General features: G+C 34.6%; 1 protein-coding gene across 2 annotated transcripts in view; it reads left to right on the top strand.

Annotated features, from left to right (window-relative positions):
• The window catches only part of SEMA3A (semaphorin 3A), a 461,493-nt gene that overhangs the window by 409,585 nt on the left and 32,884 nt on the right, over positions 1-19,024 (top strand). For both annotated transcript variants that reach the window (XM_024559089.4, XM_053925978.2), the window contains 6 exons: positions 8,278-8,420; positions 9,994-10,108; positions 10,205-10,274; positions 12,738-12,882; positions 15,392-15,611; positions 18,452-18,543. In XM_024559089.4, the coding sequence (XP_024414857.2) occupies positions 8,278-8,420; positions 9,994-10,108; positions 10,205-10,274; positions 12,738-12,882; positions 15,392-15,611; positions 18,452-18,543 (785 nt within the window). The remainder of the gene's footprint in view (positions 1-8,277; positions 8,421-9,993; positions 10,109-10,204; positions 10,275-12,737; positions 12,883-15,391; positions 15,612-18,451; positions 18,544-19,024) is intronic.

Consider the following 19,024-nt stretch of genomic DNA (forward strand, 5'->3'; position numbering starts at 1 on the left):
AGGTGTCATTTTCATTAAGTGTGAGATTGCACCTGAAGGACAGTTTAATTTGCAGCTGCTAAAAATATTTCGACAGAGTGGTACTGTTACAAGTGGGTGGCAGGTGGTGCCCAAACGTGAATTTTGCAAGAAATACCATCTGTGGGATAAGGTGTAGAAGATTGTCGAGGGGGTGGTAAAGGAGATAAAGGGGGAAAGAAAAGAGAAGTGTATTTACCCAGTATTTCTTGCTATTATCCTGACTGTAGATTCCATGTTTTACATAATAGCATTGGCTCAAGATTTTTAAATATTATTTGTTCAGCCTCTGCCATGTGCTCAGGGCATTGCAAAAGTACCAGCGTACCTGTAAAGACAAAGTTTCCTCCCCAGAGGCGTACCATTTAAGCTTTCCAGATGAGAGACTCCTTTCCAACTCTATTTACCTTTCATAGTATTTGCATTGTAGTTTTCTGCTGATGAGATTAACACACTTTGATCATGCTTAAATGGATTTCGCCACTTTCTTTTGATGTCAATTTTCATATACATCTACATTGACTTTCTGCTTCATGTCAAAAGAAATATTTTCAAAGTGTACAAGCTCCAATATTTTGTTAAATTTTTGTCAATTGAGATTCTGTGAAGGGAATAGAGAAGGCAATGTGGCAAGCTATCTAGGGGCATTTTAACTGTTTACATTATGAAAAGATCTCTATTTGTGTATCTGTTAGTTTCAATAGACTTGGCCACATGGAAATCAGGAATTTGTACCTGTGGATTGGGAGTAGGCGTCCTCTGCTCTAATAGACTATAGACACTGAAAGAAAAAGGAACTGGTAAGCTTGGACTTCTCTTGTCTGTGTGCCATTTGATGGTAGCAGCTGGAAGTAGAATGGCTTCTTTTTGAATTCCGTGAACTTTCTTAGGTTCCTAAGGAGAACTAATAAAGTAGATCAGTACGCCTGAGTTTTGGTAAAACATTCCCATGGGGAGTGTTTGATGACAGAGCAAGCTATTGAACTGCTTGTCGTTTTCCAGGATATTGGTAATCTCTGACCTCCAACATATGCACTGTTTTTAGCTTCATAAAATGGAGAACTATGCCTTCTGTTACTCTAATCCTATTGATGCCATCTAATTTTCAAAAACAGCAAACAGATGATTAATTTTACTTCATTAATTGTCTGACTCAAAAGGATGCAATCAAAAAAAATAAAAGCTTCTTCCAGTTTGAAAGAACATTCATAACATTTCAGAAGACTATTTGAAAGCCTGCTGTTTTGTCATAAACTCTTAAAAATTGTTGCAGTTTAAAGGGGAATGTCTAAGTGTTTCTTTAACCAGAAACCTAGACATTGTTGAGCCTATGGTGAGTGCTGCTCACCCCAGAAGCTTTAATAAACTATATCAAAAAGCAAGAAAGTGTGAATCTTTCTTTAAAAAAAAAGAAACACTACACAAATTGCCAAATAGTTATGTGAATATGAAGTAGAGCATAAAGAATATATTCAATAATACTGTAATAATTGTGTATGGTGTCAGCTGGGCACTGCATTTATCAGAGTGATCACTTCGTAAGTTATATAAATATCTAATCATTATGTTGTATACCTGAAACTAATGTAATATTGTATCTTAAGTGTAACTGAGAGGTAAATTTTGGAAAAGAAAGCCCCAGAACAAATATTTTAAAAAACATGTTTTAGTTCAGCAGATTTGAATTTATTCACTTCTTAAGAATAACGCTCTGTTTCAGAAGTTAAGCTTAGCCTGAAAGCCACAGTCAGTGTTAATAAAAAGACCCACTTACAGGAAGAAAGGGGGGAGAAAACAAGTGAGTAAAATGGAGTTTTACAGATTCTAACTGAGAAATACACACGCACCAGGTGCCGGGAACGTTTTTTGTGTTAAAGGGCCATCGTCAGTGCTGGATGGTTAGGGGCAGGTGAAGCCAGAGGCAGGGAAAACAGATTGCATGGGACTGCCAGGCGGGAAGAGATAAGGACCTACATCTGAGTAGTTGCAGTGGGACAGAATCAAAATATGTTTAGGGAAGTAATTTGTTCTATACAGAAGCTGAAGGCAAGAGAGGGAGGAATGCAGGACAAATACCTGTCATAACAAATAGGAAAGTGAGGATACCAGAGAAAGAAATGTTACAAGACAGGTAGAAGCAGACTTTCTTTTGTATTATGTGAACTACATGCTTATAAAGATAGTAGCCACAGTGCTTTCTCGGATGATAAACAGATTCACTAAGGGATTAAAGAATAAATGGTTTTCAGCTCTGCTGGACATAGAGGTCACAGTTAGTTTACGGATGACACTGATTGTCCACAGTTTGTTCTCTATGGTAGAGACCCTGTGAAGAATGCAACTGACAAGGTTTTCTATTTTCCTCTTGTGCTAGAGTGCTTGAAGCTGAAATTGTTGTTCATCATATATACACACACAGATGTGTGTATGTATGTATACATACATACACACATGTGTGTGTGTATATATATGTGTATGAATGAAATAACTGGCCTCAGCCTTGTTTCTGACTCAAAGTAACATATGCCTTATTGTCCTTTATACTTAATGTGTGTTTAATTTATGCAACTTCCTCATGTCCTGTGACACCTGAAATCTGTTCTGGAAAATGTATGGAATAAATGCATATGTAGTTGTTTCTAAAGCACTGAATGGATGGCTTAGAAGAAATGGATAACACAAGTTGAAGAACAGTTAGATGATTCCAAAAATATAGCTGTAAGTTAAAAAGGACATGAATTGTGAGGGTGACATTAAGAATATAAAACAGGGAAAGGTAATGAAAATGATAGCTGGAATATGTTTGATGATAAATTTAGAGTGCAAAGGAAAAGTCCTGCAGGAGATGGAGATAATTTAAGGTAAAATAATATTTAATGTCTAGATTTTGATGTTGACATTAACCAAAATGGAAAGGTAGGAAGGAGTGGAAGCACTTCTAAAAGATAAGTTGTTATATTTCTTGCTTGGTAGGGTCAATCAAAGTTACAGTGAGATATCTAGGTAGAAAATTTTAGTCATAATTTTGAATTTCGAGCTCATCTTTCTTCTCCACTCTCATATCTATCCTTCCCAAAGTGTTCCTTCTCTCAGTAATGAATTCTATCCAACCAGTTACTTACATCAGATGTCTCTTTAATATTTCTATTTTTCTCACTACTCCTTTTACCAGCATCTTATCAATGAATGTAATCCATCAATTCTACTTTCACATCGTCCCTACACATGTCTCCTTCTTTATATGGCTCAAGACCACCGTCATTTCTCTCCAACCTCCAGACTGGTCTATCTGTCTTCATTCTTGCCTCGCCTTAAGTTTTTACTCTATGGTAATCAGAATGATCTTCTTAAAATATAAATCTGATAATGGCATTGCTAGGTTTAGAACACTCCAGGGTTTCCCTCCTAGCCATTAGGACAATACACTGCTGAACAACACTTTCTTTTTATCCTGGCCTCTGTTTAACCCTCATCATCTCTGACCGCCTCTGTCTTCATTGACCACTTTGTGTGGTCAGCACAATATTTTCTGTTGTGTCTGAGACTTTGCACATCTGTTCCTTCTACCTTGGACATTCCTGGTTATTCTGCAAGTCTTAGATTATATGTCATATCTTCTAAGAAAAACTTTCCCTAATTCCTTCAAGGCAAGATTATGTTTTTGATTTCCTACTGCATTCTTTGCAAACTCTTGGTTTTGTTCTTTTTGTGCAGGTTCATAATTTCTCTATTTAATTATCGGTGTTCTTTCACAGACAGTAAGCGAAAGTGGACATAACACTTTTTATGACAATATCCCCAACTATTCCACAATCCACAGCACAGAGTTTCAAAATATTTGAGCAGTGAAAATAAAAATGGTGAAGAAGAAATGGTAAAAATGGTGAAAATGAAAATGGTGAATTCTTCATTACATGAAGAATTGGAATTGTTATTGGAGTATTGTTCTGTAGATTATTGGATTGAGAGTAAATATAGAGTCCTTAGACTTAGAATGAGGCTAGGTCATTCCCCCATAAAAAGGATATATATATATATATATATATATATATATATATATATATATATAGAGAGAGAGAGAGAGAGAGAGAGAAATATTTTATTTATATTTTATTAATAAAAATATTTATGTAGATATATATAAATATATATTATACAGAGAGGGGAAAGAGAGAGAGGGGACATAAATGAAGAAAGAAAAGGGAGGGAGATTTTACTTAATGGCTTTGGTCTTATCAATATAGCAAACAAGAAGTCCATCCTTGGAAAGCAAAGTGAAAGATGGTAGTACCTTAAGATAATCAGAATGATTTTAAAAAGTCGTTGTTAATACATCTATAATAAGTAAAATAATTCCTTAGCAACACCAAGATTCTTATTTAAGATAAAGTGAATTTATAGCACATCCATTTGCTACCATTATATAATTTTGTTCATCCTTGCTCAGATATAGGAGCAAATGGAAGAAAGTTCTGGGGTTTTGCACAGCAAGTACAGTGAATGTTCATAGGCTAAGAGGTCCTAAGGTAATGAGGAAGACAATTAGAATGACTGGTTAGGACGTCCGAAAGGGATAAAATGGGGAATTCCCCAGGGAGGAGAGGAATAAAGTGAAAGAATAAGAGAGACGGGAAAAGAACAAAATAGCACAAGAAAGGGAAGGCAAAATTGGTGGACTGAAGAAGTAGAAAATGCATAATGAGCAAAGGTTTTGACCAAAAAGGAGATTTTCCAAGTTTGCAATATTAGAATATTACTTTTAAATTTTTGAAAGAGATCAACTAGACACCTATTTTATTTTTAAATAAGAATAAATATTTTTCCAGTATAAGATATAACCTAAATTTCTTGAAGGCAAGTTATATTAAATTGACATTATTTTTCTTTGATATTCTGTTTTCCTATTTTAATACATTTGGTTGTCATTTTAGGTGTATAATTTTACATTTTGGCTCTATCTGAAGTTATGTCAAACTGTTAATTCCCCTGCAATATCCTTTATTTCTGTAGTTTCGGATATTGAAGAAGAAGTTAGGACTGAAGGCCCTTTCACCAATTGATATACTTGATAACTTGCTTGAATTGTGTTTTGCTAAAGTCCACATTTGTAAAGTGATAACTATCCTGATATGTTTTTGAGAGGGAAGCATGATGCTCAGTAATTAATGCCTTCTCCCATGCCCAACACCAAGACACTACTTCTACATGTAAAAACTGTTTGCTTTGTGGTGTTTGTGTTTCTAACACCACTCTTGCTAGATTGTAGAGAAAAGGAACATATAGTTTTCATTGTTTTCTACACAGTGCCTTGCATGCATTTATGTAAAATATGTAGTTGGAGTTCATTACCTCACATTCTTTAAGTTATTCAAGTGTTTATATGAACAGCTACACCAATCTGGGAGGTGATATTAGACCATCTTCTCCTTTGCTCCACGACTGCAGCAAAAGAATGTATCATTTTTTTATAATTAAAATGAAAAATGATGCAGCTGAATTATAATGTGACCCCTTAAACTTAGCATGTCATTGAAGCTTCCTTTCACTATCATCGAATGATAATAATGTATTTGTTAACATTTTACAAAGTTGTTTCACATGCATTATTTCAGGTTAAAATAATTGGTTTTATATAAACTGTGACATACAAAGTAAATAGAACCCAATTTGAAATAACTCAATTTGAGATAAATCCAATTTGAAAATGAGGCGTCTGAGATCTGAGAAGTAAGAGTAATATCAAAGGTCACAAAAGTTGCAAGGGACTTAACTGAGTTCTTTCATTTACACACGTCTTATTTCTAGGAGCCTAACTTCACCAGTGAGGTATTAATTCTTGGTATGCACATTAAAATTCCTACCACATCACATTAATTATTCCTCTCATCATTCCTTATGAGACAAACACACATGTATATACATACATAGATATAACATATGTATATACACAAATACATTTTTGTATGTGAACAAGTACAAATTTAAGAAGACAAGGCAAGATTTGCAACAATTATTAAGGTTAAAGTAGTCCATTATATTGTATCTTTTAAAAATTCAGGTGCTAAGTGATTTCAACTTTTAAATTACTAGTTTCTCACTCTTATTCCAGTGGAGCACTGAACTTTAAATGCAAATAGGTAATATTTCATATGTGTTACATTACTTACAGTCTGTACAATTTGCCTAAGATGGATAGTAGAATATACTAAGTACATGGTCCCAGAGCAAATGTTAAAGAAAGGTTACAGGCATGGAAAACAGGATTACGGTGATTTTCCACAGGTGTAAAGATTAGGACTCAATACCATGAATAAATCTAACTGCAGGATTCTGAACTCTTTCCTGGTCTCTTAAGTATGATGCTGACCTGTGTGTATATATTTCATTGTTTATGCATATACCATGGGAATAAAGGTAAATTACTGTAAGAATTTAAGTACCCACAATGTCCTAAGTGCTTTCAGTGATAAATGCAGGTTCTTAATATATTACATATAAAGCTGCAAAGGTAGTACATATTTTTATACAGTTTGTATGAGCCACAACCATAACAACCCAGGTATTTACAGAAGTATTTTTTTAAGTAGGGCTCTAAACTCTGCTGATATACCTTATACATAATCTAGGCAGTCTCATTTTTTCCTGTTTTCTTTCCTTCCTTCCTAGAACAGATATTTATTGGATGCTCACTATGTTTTAAACTCTAGGATCATAGCATTAAAGAAAACATGCCAAGTTCTTGTTCTCATAGAACTTCTATTCCATTGGGGTGGAAAGGGAGAAGGCAGTGAGCGAATGAAGATTAGATACAGAGCAAGACAAAGAGGGAGAGAGGTGTATCCTAGCAGATTATGAATAATGTTAGGAAAAATAATGAATAAAAATAAGTTTTTTAAAAAAAGTCCTGAAGTAAGGATTTCAATGCTCTAAAGAGAGAAGTCAACAGAGACCTTTTTGATAATGTAATATGTGAACAAGGACCTGAGTAAAAGTAGGAGCCCAGACCTTAGCACACATAAAGGCAGAGAGTTGCCCAGGGAGGAGAGGTCTGAGGCAGGGCTGAGAGTGCTTGACGTGTTTTGAGAACCAGAACGGGGAGGCACGGCTGACCAAGAGTGAGATGGGGACAGAAGGGTAGGCAGTAGAAAAGGCATTTGAGGTTGCAGGGACCGGATCATAAATGCTTCTGCTCACTATAAGAATTAATATTTCAGAACCAGAGGTGTGGAAACAAGGAACAGACTGACAGCAGCCAGAGGGAAGGAGGGAGGGGGGTAAAGGTGGAAAGAAGGGGAAGAGACTAGGCAAGGAACATGTATGAATGACCCATGGACATGGACAACAGTGTGGGGATTGACTGTGGGAGAGGGGGGTAGGCTAGGCAGAGGAGAGCAAAGGGGGAAAAACTGGCTGGGACAACTGTAATACAACAACAATAAAATATTTGATTAAAAAAGAATTAATATTTCATTGTGAGTGATTTGGAAAGATATCGGAGGGTTTAGAGAGGGAAGAGACATATCAGAGGTTCACTCTGGCTGCTGTGTAGAGAAGTAGACCAAGGTGGGTAAAACAGGATCAAGGAGGCTATTGGGTGGCTATCACTGACTGGCAAAGGTTGTCTGGGAGAGGCTGGTCTTAAAGGGTGTGGGAGGAAATGGTGATGAACAGAGATGTACTGATCCAATGTAGGATGCGAGAGGCAGAGGGGACTCAAGGGTGGCCCCAGGGTTTTTGGCTTGAGTGTCTAGTAAATGACGTTGTGTTTACTAAGATGGGGAGCAACATGAGAGGGGCTGTTTTTCTGATGTTTTACGTGGATCTCATTTCTCCCCTCCCACCCAGTTTTTGCTGGAAACCAGAATAGACTATTTGGTAGTTTGATTTAAACTCTTTTATGCTTGAAAGGAAGAATAACAGTGGTGATGGAAATAAGTAACATTTTATAGCACTTAAAGTTTCCAAAATATTCTAATACCCAGGAATGCATTAGCACTATGTGGTCATGCTGTGGATTTCTGCACTTACTACTTTCTGAGAAAAAAAAACTCATCAACATTTTTATGAGATATAAAGCATTTTTGTAACATAGTTAAAAATGCATAAAGAATGGTTCGCATGTACTGAAAAAAGTGAACTATGAAAAGATCAGTTCTTGAAATATGTCAACCGGGAGTTAGGGAAAGTGAAAGTGGCCTGCAGTGAATGATATTATTTTCCACCTGTGAATTAACATATGTCCTATAACTTGCCTCCTAGATCCAAAATTCATTGGTGCTCACCTCATCCCAGAGAGTGACAACCCTGAAGATGACAAAATATATTTTTTCTTCCGTGAAAACGCAATAGATGTAGAGCACACTGGAAAAGCCACTCATGCTAGAATAAGTCAGATATGCAAGGTGAGGTACAGAAAAACAAGGAGGAGGGTACTGTTCAATCACAGTTTTATTTCTTTTGCTTTTCTACCTATATTCATGTACAATGAAAAAATCTGGCTAAGATACTTGATTGATCACTATACATATTTAAATGATAAAAAATGATTGAAAACATATTATCACTGTTTATAAGTAACTCTTCATAAGTTGCACAAGCAGGTGGAGGTTGGGAGGTATTACTTCAAAATGACGTTACATTAAATGATTTCAGTTTGAAATTCTAGGGAAATAAATTATAGGAGAATATGCTATTTTTGTATTCTCAGACCTAGCACATTTTTCTACTAAGTTGTTAGGATAACTAAAATATGAATATATAAGTATTAAAGCTTGTTTCTATAAATTGATTATCATAACATCCCATGTACATATACACTCACATAGTTATGCAGCCCTGAACTTGATCTGAGTAATTCATTTACTGTGTGGCACAAAATCAAGTGTAATACTGCATTATAATGTTAGGTACATAGAACAAATATAGATCAGTGCTGGTGGATTAGTTAGTTGTCGATGTGAAGACATGATAACAGCACCAACCTTCCCTCTGCCTACGTACGGTACAGGGTGTGTGCAACACAAAGGAAGCCAACCGTTTGTACGGATTGAAGCAACTTTCATTTCAAGAGAGTAACAAAGCCAGATCCAGTAGTTGTCTTAGAACAGATTTTTTTTCTTTTTTAAAAAAGTAATGAAATTTTAATAATGTCTGTTTTAGAAGATGGTTTAGCCTCTTTGCTACCCCAATCATGATCTATTTATTTATCTGTAGTATATGAAATTACTTGAAAATTCAAAGTCTTAACAATCTGGAAGCATAGAAATAATATGTGAAATATATGAGAATCTTTTCTTTACAAAATATAAAATCTTTGTAGTATATAAAATCACATAAACAAAATACAAATCAGTATATTTTTGAAGGGACTTTTTCAAAATGTTTCACTAGAATGAGCTTCCTTTATTAAGGTTTATGCGAATATTTTTTCCACATGCTATTTGTAAAGTCAGCATTGCTTCGACTGTTTCAACTTATAAAATGTTTAGTGCTAGCATGCTTTTGTTTGTGATGTATTTTCAGTATGGGTTCTAAAGCATGCGGTTATTCTTTCATTCAGTACATACTTATTAAGTGCCTCCTATGTTCCAAAGTGTTCGGTACTTGTACTGTGAGTCAACTTAGTTAGAGAAATAACATCTCAAGAAAGGCACATACAGGAGAGAGAGATTTAAACCAAACCAAAAACAAACACAGGAGTAATAATTGTTCATTGAAGAGTGGTAAGAGAATGGAAAAAGTGACTTTTTAATGCTGTCACTTACTGTAAGTCATTCCTTCAATAAAGTTTGAGTGAATAGATTTAATCAACAAGATGACTTAAAAACATAGGCACTTCTATCTTGTCATTTAAAATTCCTCATTCTTCATTTTGAAATATGAGGAATTGCATTCATATCTACATCAAGATAAGAGAAATATTTGAGATTATCTTTTTTATGCACAGTTCCTGAAACCAGCATTCTCTGCTTTCAGAATGACTTCGGGGGGCACAGAAGTCTGGTGAATAAATGGACGACATTCCTCAAAGCCCGCCTGATTTGCTCAGTGCCAGGTCCAAACGGCATTGACACTCATTTTGATGAATTGCGTGAGTATAACTGGTTGTGTTTCACAGAGAATACTTGTTTAGACTTTGCCATTATCATCAAAAAGTGTAACTTTTCTCAATTTTGTTTTCAAACAGAGGATATATTCCTAATGAATTGTAAAGATCCTAAAAATCCGATTATATATGGAATATTTACAACTTCCAGGTAAACATTTTACTATCTTATTATATAGAAATTTCCTGTCCTTCAGGTGCTTTCCAAGCATCCATAATTTATGAAAATAGGGTTTTGAGGAAACAATGTTGGCTTAACCTTTGAGGCATTATACGTTTTTTTGGTGGCAGAAAAAAGTTATGACCTAAATAGTTTTTTTAAATAAATTTAAGCAAAAACATTATCACTAAAAATAATGATGAAGAATGTATGTAATACCCTATGTATAGCTTTGACTTTAAAAATTGAAATGCAATGTAGAGTATTATAAAAATGGAAATTTGAGTTTTGATAGGCTTATAGTGATGTAAACTAAGACTGAAACACCTTTTTCCCTCTCCTCTCCTATTTCTTCACCACTTGCTCCAAGCCCCGCTTCTTCCCTCACTCTCTGGGCCCTCCCCTCCTTCTCTCCTGCTTTTCCTCCCTCCCCTTTTTGCCCCTCCTTTTCCTCCATTCTGCATGTCCCCCAAGGCTCTTCCTATAGATCAACAAGCAATTATCTTCCATTGCATTCAGTATAAAGTTTACATTACCTGGAATTGACAAAGAAAACATATTAACATGCACATAAATAAGGTTATACATTCCTATATGGATAAAATGTTTAAAAAGTAACTTTAAAAAGTCAGATAAACCACTGGAAGGGATTGCGATAGCATCAACAGAAAGATTAACTGCGATGTCCAACACCGATTTATTCTGAAAATATTAAAGCCTTACAAATTGATAGGATATTTTGAATAGAAACACATATTACTAAAACTACGTACATATCCAAATATGTCCCCCCCTTTGGTATAAAACAGAGGTCCAAATTAAAATTCCATCTGCTTCTCTGCTTCCTAAATGCCTGTCACAATGATTCTCTGACTTGAACATTCATTGAATCAGCTAGAGAACATGTTAAAATACAGATTGCTGGGCACTGCCCCACACAGTTTCTGATTCAGCAGGAATGGGGTAAGACCTAAGAATTAGCCTTTCTACCAAATTCCCAGATGATGCCCATTCTGCTGGCTAGGGAACACACCTTGAAAATTACTAGGTTAATGGGTAAAATAATTTCACCTGTCTCTTTCAGTGAGCTGGATGTTTGTACGTTTGTCTTAACAGCTGTAAATCATTATCAAGTCTTTCAATGATGACTGATTTCATCAATAGATGAATAAAGTATATAACAATGGAAAAGGGATATATAAACATTAGAGATATGATGTATCAAACGTGTATTAATTTGCTATCCTGTTATGAAAATATTGACATGAAATTCTGCAGCTATTTACTGAGATTGACTCTGTGCTGGGTGCCATGCAATATGTACTTAAAGTTACAGGAAAGAAGCCAGGCATAGTTTCTTCCCTCATGAAGCTTGTGCTCTATTAAACATTATCTATATGCAGCCATTGATTTCTGATGATAAACTCTTATAAACTATAAATGCATGTTTTTCATTTAGTCTGATTTATATGTAATTTTCTGTAGATTGGTTAAGAGATAAGCATACCGTATTTTAAATGTGCACAACTGTTTTTATCATCGTAAAAATACAACCTTCGAGCTGTATTTACATACATAAAATAAAATGGAAAATTCTGGCAGCTCATGACAAACTTCTGGTTCACTTCAGTTACCTGATTTTTTGTCTAGCAAAAAGATGGAGATAATTGCTAGAATAGCCCACTATAGCTACTAACTTAAAATGATTTTCTGTCCTGGGAAGAGATGATTTTAAATGCCTTCACAAAAATTAGTTGTTCTAATATTTATGGTGGTTTGGAAGTTAAAAATATTGTAATGTAACATATTATATGACATTAATTATGCATTTTATGTACCAGTTTCAGCTTATAAAATGAGTTCTTAAACATTCTGGTTTAAAAATTCCCTAGTTTGATTTATGATGCTTGAGGTTTAACAAATTTCTAAAGTTTATATTTTTATTTTTCTAGTTGATATTAAAATTAAAGATTACTTTTTAGAAGATTATATGTGTTTCCATCAAAGTTTATATATGACATAAATATATATATTCTATGAATAATAAAGATAGTTTCATCTATCCCCTCTATTTTTGAGAATCATAATTTGTTCTCTTATGAATTGTTAAAATACATAGAGCAGTTGCTTAGGGGAGGTAAAGAAGGTAAAGGAGGGATAAGTGGTGATCAAAGAAGACTTAAGTTGGGGTGATAAACACATAACAATTTACAGATGATGTATTATAAAATTGTATATCTGAAACCTGTGTAAGTTTATTAACCAATGTCATGCCAATACATTCAATAAAGGGAAAAAAAAGACAAAAAAATCTCAGACACTATTTGAGATTGCTAAAAATTTATATTCATTTTGATCATTGATATCTGAAATTTAAGAACTCCGTATCAGCAGTTCTTCTGCCATTTTACAAAGATGAAAATATCTTTTTGTGGTTTTCTCTCTCTCTTTTAGTAACATCTTCAAAGGGTCAGCTGTGTGTATGTACAGCATGAGTGATGTGAGAAGGGTGTTCCTTGGCCCCTATGCTCACAGGGAAGGTCCCAACTACCAGTGGGTGCCTTTTCAAGGAAGAGTCCCCTACCCACGACCAGGAACTGTAAGTGGCCTAGGGGCTTAAAATATAAAATGAATAAATTTCTGTGAAACATTAAAAATAGCAGCTATACACAGATATTGAATTCAGATAATGTTAAAGATTCCAAGATTCTAAATGAAAGCAAGTCAAGGATTTTCTGTGATCCCATGGAATTCCAAGTTTAAAACCATGTTCTTTACAAATATCAGTGTTTAAATCCAGTCATTAATACCCATAATTTTTGAGAAATAGAATTGTCAGTCTTATTTATTTTCTTTTCCAAATGGGGTATCATGAAAATGGTCATTATGGAGAGTTGAAACAATTAGTGTGCATCCGGACTTGTTCTCTCTGATCATAGCAAAGGCTCAAGGAGTGATATTAAATGGGAGAAAAGCCATCTTTTTATTAATACTGTAGGTGAAGAAGACATGTGAGGAAACCCCGTAGAGTGAGCAGGGCCTATCATGGCATCAGATGCTGTCTGCCATCGTCAGCCTCCCCTCTCCCTCCAGCAGCCCTGGGCACACTGAGGCTTAAAAAAACAAATAAAACCGGATAAAACTCAAAGTCCAACCAGCTCTGAGTCTTTAATTTAAAGTAGGGGAAAAAAAAGAAAAGACTTCAGGCCCTGGCCAGGCTGCTTAGTTGGTTGGAGCATCGTCCTGTACACCAAAGGGTTGGGGGATCGATCCCTGGTCTGGGTCCATATGGGAGGCAACCAACCCATGTTTCTCTCTCACATCCACATTTCTCTCTCTCTTTCTCTCTCTCTCTCTCTCTCTCTCTCTCTCTCTCAACAATAAACATACCTCGGGTGAGGATTAAAAATAGTAATTAGAAATTTTTGTGTACCAGATCCTGTTGTATGAGATTTATATGTGTATATATATAATCAATAAACCAATTGTTGTTCCCATTTCACAAAGGAGGACACTGAGGCGAGGATAAGAGCCAGCATTCGGTCCAGGCAGTTTGGTTCTAGAGGCTGTGTTCTCACCAGAATTCACAGACAGTTGCGATAACACGGGAAATTAAGTCAGCAATGTGGATGAGTTCATTAATCAGCTGAGAGTTTATTTCACCAGTTACTGGAGAAAAATATACTGTGACCTTCAAACAATGTGTCAGTAGATGGTATTTATTTTTAGAAGAAAAACCTACAGCTAAGTAGTACTAGATGCAAAACTAAAAGGCCAGAAAGACAAGAAAATGACACAAATATAGGATAAAAGAAGAATAAATAAATTCCTTACTTTAACTTTTAATCATACATTTCTAAATTTTTATAAGCTATATTTAAAAGCAGAAAGCAAAAATAAGTAAATGTCATAAAATGTTTTATTATTTCTGCTAAGAATTTTTATAGCTTTTTGATATTTCTATAACATAATATAAATAATCTTATAGTTTACTTAAACAAAAAGTAATTCCTTAAATCCCTTAACTGTTACATACATGTATGTTCAAAGATGTGTATACATATATATTCATAAATAGATAGATACTCCTCCTTTCAAAACAGGTTTATTTATTTTATTTCTCATGAATTATTAATGATCTATATCAAGGTAATTACAGACAATTGATTTCTCCTTCTAGGCCTCTTTAAAGAACCTATCTATATTCCTTTTAGCTCCAAGCTGTTACATTAAGTGGCAGAAACTACTTCAGTGTAAGACAAAAAGCAACAGACTGGTGATATTGTACTCTGAATGCTTCTACCACATAATAAAATGCAATGAAAAGAGACAGTGAAATCTGAACTTTCCCATTTTTGTTGTATTGCCTTGTGTGGAGCATTTACATCCAGAGGCGATATTTCGCCGGTGTACCACAGTGCATCCTCTCTGAGCCTCGATGGCCATTATCTGTTCTACTTGGTCTGTTCTGAGTGGTCAGTTTCTGTGCCCTGCAGACTACACACTTAGTAATCTCTCTCCTTATCCCTAAAATAACTCTGATCATTAAACACATAGTACTTGTGGTATGTTTTCTGGTACTCTTTCAGGGTTGTATCAGAAACAAAGCAATAAAGCATAGTTTATATTGCTTTTAGGTTGAAAAGAATGTTTGTATTTCAGCATTGGCCATAGGATAAAAATCAAATATATCTAAGACAGTTATGCTGAGTTTCTCTAATTTAATGATTAACTAACTACACATAGTTTTAACATATTCCGTTCACTAGTTCAAACACTTCATCTATTACATATATAAAATATGCAGTGTTGTCACTAATAAAGGCATCAGACCCTGCCGTACACTAAATTCATTAGAGGCATTCGAAATTTGGGGTAAGAAAGAGTGACATAACTAAATCCCACTGAGACTTAATGTATGTTCAGAAAACATATAGTATATATTACATTTACTAATTTAATTAACCTTACTTTTAGTTGATCAGTTAACTTAAAAAACACATAACCATGGGTTTAGATTCACAGATCCTTTAGGCCATATATTATTAGATAATTTATAATCCTATTCATTATATTTTAATCAAAAGATATTCTCTTTATTTTATTAGTGTCCCAGCAAAACATTTGGTGGCTTTGACTCTACCAAAGACCTTCCTGATGATGTTATAACATTTGCAAGAAGTCACCCGACCATGTACAATCCAGTGCTTCCTATTAATAACCGCCCGATAATGATCAAAACAGACGTAAACTATCAGTTTACCCAAATTGTAGTGGACCGAGTGGATGCAGAAGACGGCCAGTATGATGTCATGTTTATTGGAACAGGTAAGTATTTCACTTCGGCTCTCCATTTTCTTCAGGACCATTTGGTTTAACCGACTAAGTATACTGAGAATTAAAGGCAGTTTTTATAGTCACTTTCAAGGTATAGTTAGACTCATAAATACCTAACAACATGAATATTCTACCAGGGCAATGTGTTATCTTTTTGAACAAGTTGACATATATTAAGTTAATTTTTGTTTCAATCGACAGTTGAGAAGTATAATCAAGTAAAGCTGATAATTAGGTGAATAATCAATGTCTATAATTGAATCATAACTCTTCTCTGGACAGTGGCTTTTTAGATCAAAGATGTATTGTTCAAACCATACCTAAAATTGCCAAGACATTCGATGGTGGTTTCCAAATGAGTTGATGCAAAGTTATCCAAATTTTTAAATTCCCATAGGGTGCAGATTTTCCAGCAAGTAAATTTTGGCAACAAAACTGGTTTGGTATTTTTGCCATACAGTGAGAAAAAAACACTTTATAAAGAAAACAATAAAATGGACCTAAGTGATCATCAGATACATTTTAGCTCCATTTCTATAAAAAATTATCAACATATTTTTACAAATTCTACTATTAGAAACACGTTTTGTGTAGGTATATTTTCAGAAAGAATTCCATTGCTATTGTGACATATTATTTTATTTTTCCCCTACTCTCTTTAATAATACTATTTTGAAACTACCAGTTACAAATTTGAAACTTGCTGCTTAGGGTCAGGTTCCAAGGTAATAAGTTCCTAGTCTCCATTAGCATTGTTAACTGACATAAATCAATGGCAAACTGAGTGAGTGCTCCACTGAAACCTTGTGTAATAACATTTATTTTCCCTTGGTGAGAAACAGGAAAGAATGCATTAACTACAGGGGAATGGCAAACTTGCAGTAAGTGCTTTAAAGACTTAAAGTTTTATAACGAAATTGTGAAATACTTATGTTATCAGGTGTATCCGTGTCAGGCTCTGAGCAAGTCATTACAGTCCACTTTTATGAGTGAGAAAGGTTCTCTACCAAATAAAAGCATCCCAATGAAGCCCAGTGTTTGATAAAAGTCGATGAATTGCAAATATCAACTTCTGATCCTAAGTATCTTTAGAAATTATAAGGTGACATGATTTCTTTCCTATACATTTTAGTTTATCATTTAATGTCAAATCATAATTAGATCTCTCTGCAGAATAATTAATTGTATTCGTGAATGGCACACGTGCCTATTTCTTCACTTCTGGCCCAAACATGGTAAGGAGTCCCTCACTCACTGTCAGTGCAACAAAAGCTTGCTTTCGACTATGTGACCAAAGATACCCAATCATGAATTTTTAATCCCACTCAGACACAAGCTGTCCTTACAGGAGCCGGTCTCGTGAGCATGTTGAATGTCTGAGGAGGTGGACGGCTATCGGTCAGCACAGGCCAGGGTCATCTGTCAGCAAAGTAAATTGATTACAGTAATTTTATCTTTTTTTACTAAGTAGCACATCATAATGTATTGATCCAAGCTGAGTAATCTGATTCAATTTGTGTGAAATTGTTTGAAATACTACTCGGTAAAACTTGATCTGGAACCCAGATAAAGTTATGTTTGGATACCGGAGACCGATCAGAGGCACTGAGTAGGTTAACCTATTTGCCTTTAATCTTTGGTGTTATGAGGAGTCTAAGGTTCTATAAACAGAGGAAGATCCTCTTAAAAGATGATTTTTTTCAATCTTTATGAGGGATACACTAACAACTTTTTTTGATCTCATATTGATACCCTGAAAACGGTTATCAATGATATAAATACATTGCATTATTTCTCTGGTATAACTTACATTTTTTACTGGCAAGATTTTCTTCCCCAATAATGAGTCTCTTAAACTTGATTAAAATGATCCTGTTGAAGCTAAATATATTTGATCAGCTGATTAGAATTGAAATGATGAAGAGTCAAATTTTTTATTTTAATAAGGTTCTATTTTGCATGTTATCAATGTGCCAGTAAATACTGGAAAATTAATATTATGCTTAACCCAACTAAGAGTAAAAGTGACAGCTCTCAACATTAAAACAGTTTGTCTCCTTTAACAATGAAAATTAGGATAAATGATGCTAGAAATCTATGTAAAATATATTCAATTTAATAGTTTTTATACTTTATGCTTCCAAATTATAATTTTATTACTCTAAAATTGAGTAACCAATATGTTAACCAAAATTGATTAACCAATCATTAGAAAAACACTGTAATAAGTAATCCAAGGTGTTTATTTTGAGAAGTCAAGTTGTTGTCCTTCATCACTTAGTGATCATTGAGGTGGCTTCAGGGGCCTCTAAGCACTAAAGGCTTTCAGGGGACAGGAGGATAAGCACTCAGCCTCTGAAGCTCTAACTACTGTTCTTCCTTCTGTTGCTTGACAACATTCCTGGCTTTTTGCATCTACATTAAGTTTCCATAGTAGTCCCTGATTTCATAACAAAAGTGGAAAAACCTGTCATGTCAAAACTGGTAATATTTTAGGTTTTTTTCTGATACACCTGACACTTGAGATTAAAAATAATAATAGTCTAACCTAGTGATTATTTACATTTTTTTAATAATGCAAGTTCAATGTGATATCATCTTCAGAGATCCGTATATTCTAAAATTTCAACTCTTTTAATTTCATGCTATGTTTGGAGTTTATCTAGTTGCATGAAATGCATATGAATATTTTACTAATGCTGTAACAACAATTAAAAAAGGAAGACTGAGGTCAAAATGTTCCTTCTGGTCAGATACCAACTCCATTCATTAACACTGAACTCTGTTCAGATCTATTTAAACTCTGCTCTTCTCTCCACTTTCTTTCAAAGATGTTGGAACCGTTCTCAAAGTAGTTTCAGTTCCTAAAGAGACTTGGCATGATTTAGAAGAAGTTCTGCTGGAAGAAATGACAGTTTTTCGGGTGAGTGCTGCTTAATTTCAAGTGTCAACAAGTTCAGTTGCGTGTCTCTCCCCCAGGACAGCTGCACACTAGAGTGGGTATGGACAAGTAGTCTAGCACACCCTTCTAATTAGCTCGTCAATTAGAAAGCCAGACACTAGTCAAAATAAACCTTGAAATTCTCAATGCCAGTTAAATCTAACAATGTAAAGACATGTATTCTTGGCTCATATTTTGTTTTCTCAATGATAATATATATGATTTACATTTTATATTATTTATGTAAGTTACCTCAATGACCAAACTTCATGAGCCCCCACATCCAAAATCTTCTCTTTCGCCCTTTATAGTATAACGGGGATGGTAGGTAACTTACATGAATGTATTAAGGGAAATATATTCAGAATGAAAGGGGAATGAATGCATTCAACCATTCTGTAGCCTATCCATGAATTGTATTGCCATATTTTCACTAAAAATTATTTTTAGAAGAAAAGGTTTG

This window comes from Desmodus rotundus, chromosome 6 (genome assembly GCF_022682495.2).
Source record: "Desmodus rotundus isolate HL8 chromosome 6, HLdesRot8A.1, whole genome shotgun sequence".
In the NCBI taxonomy this organism is placed as follows: domain Eukaryota; kingdom Metazoa; phylum Chordata; class Mammalia; order Chiroptera; family Phyllostomidae; genus Desmodus; species Desmodus rotundus.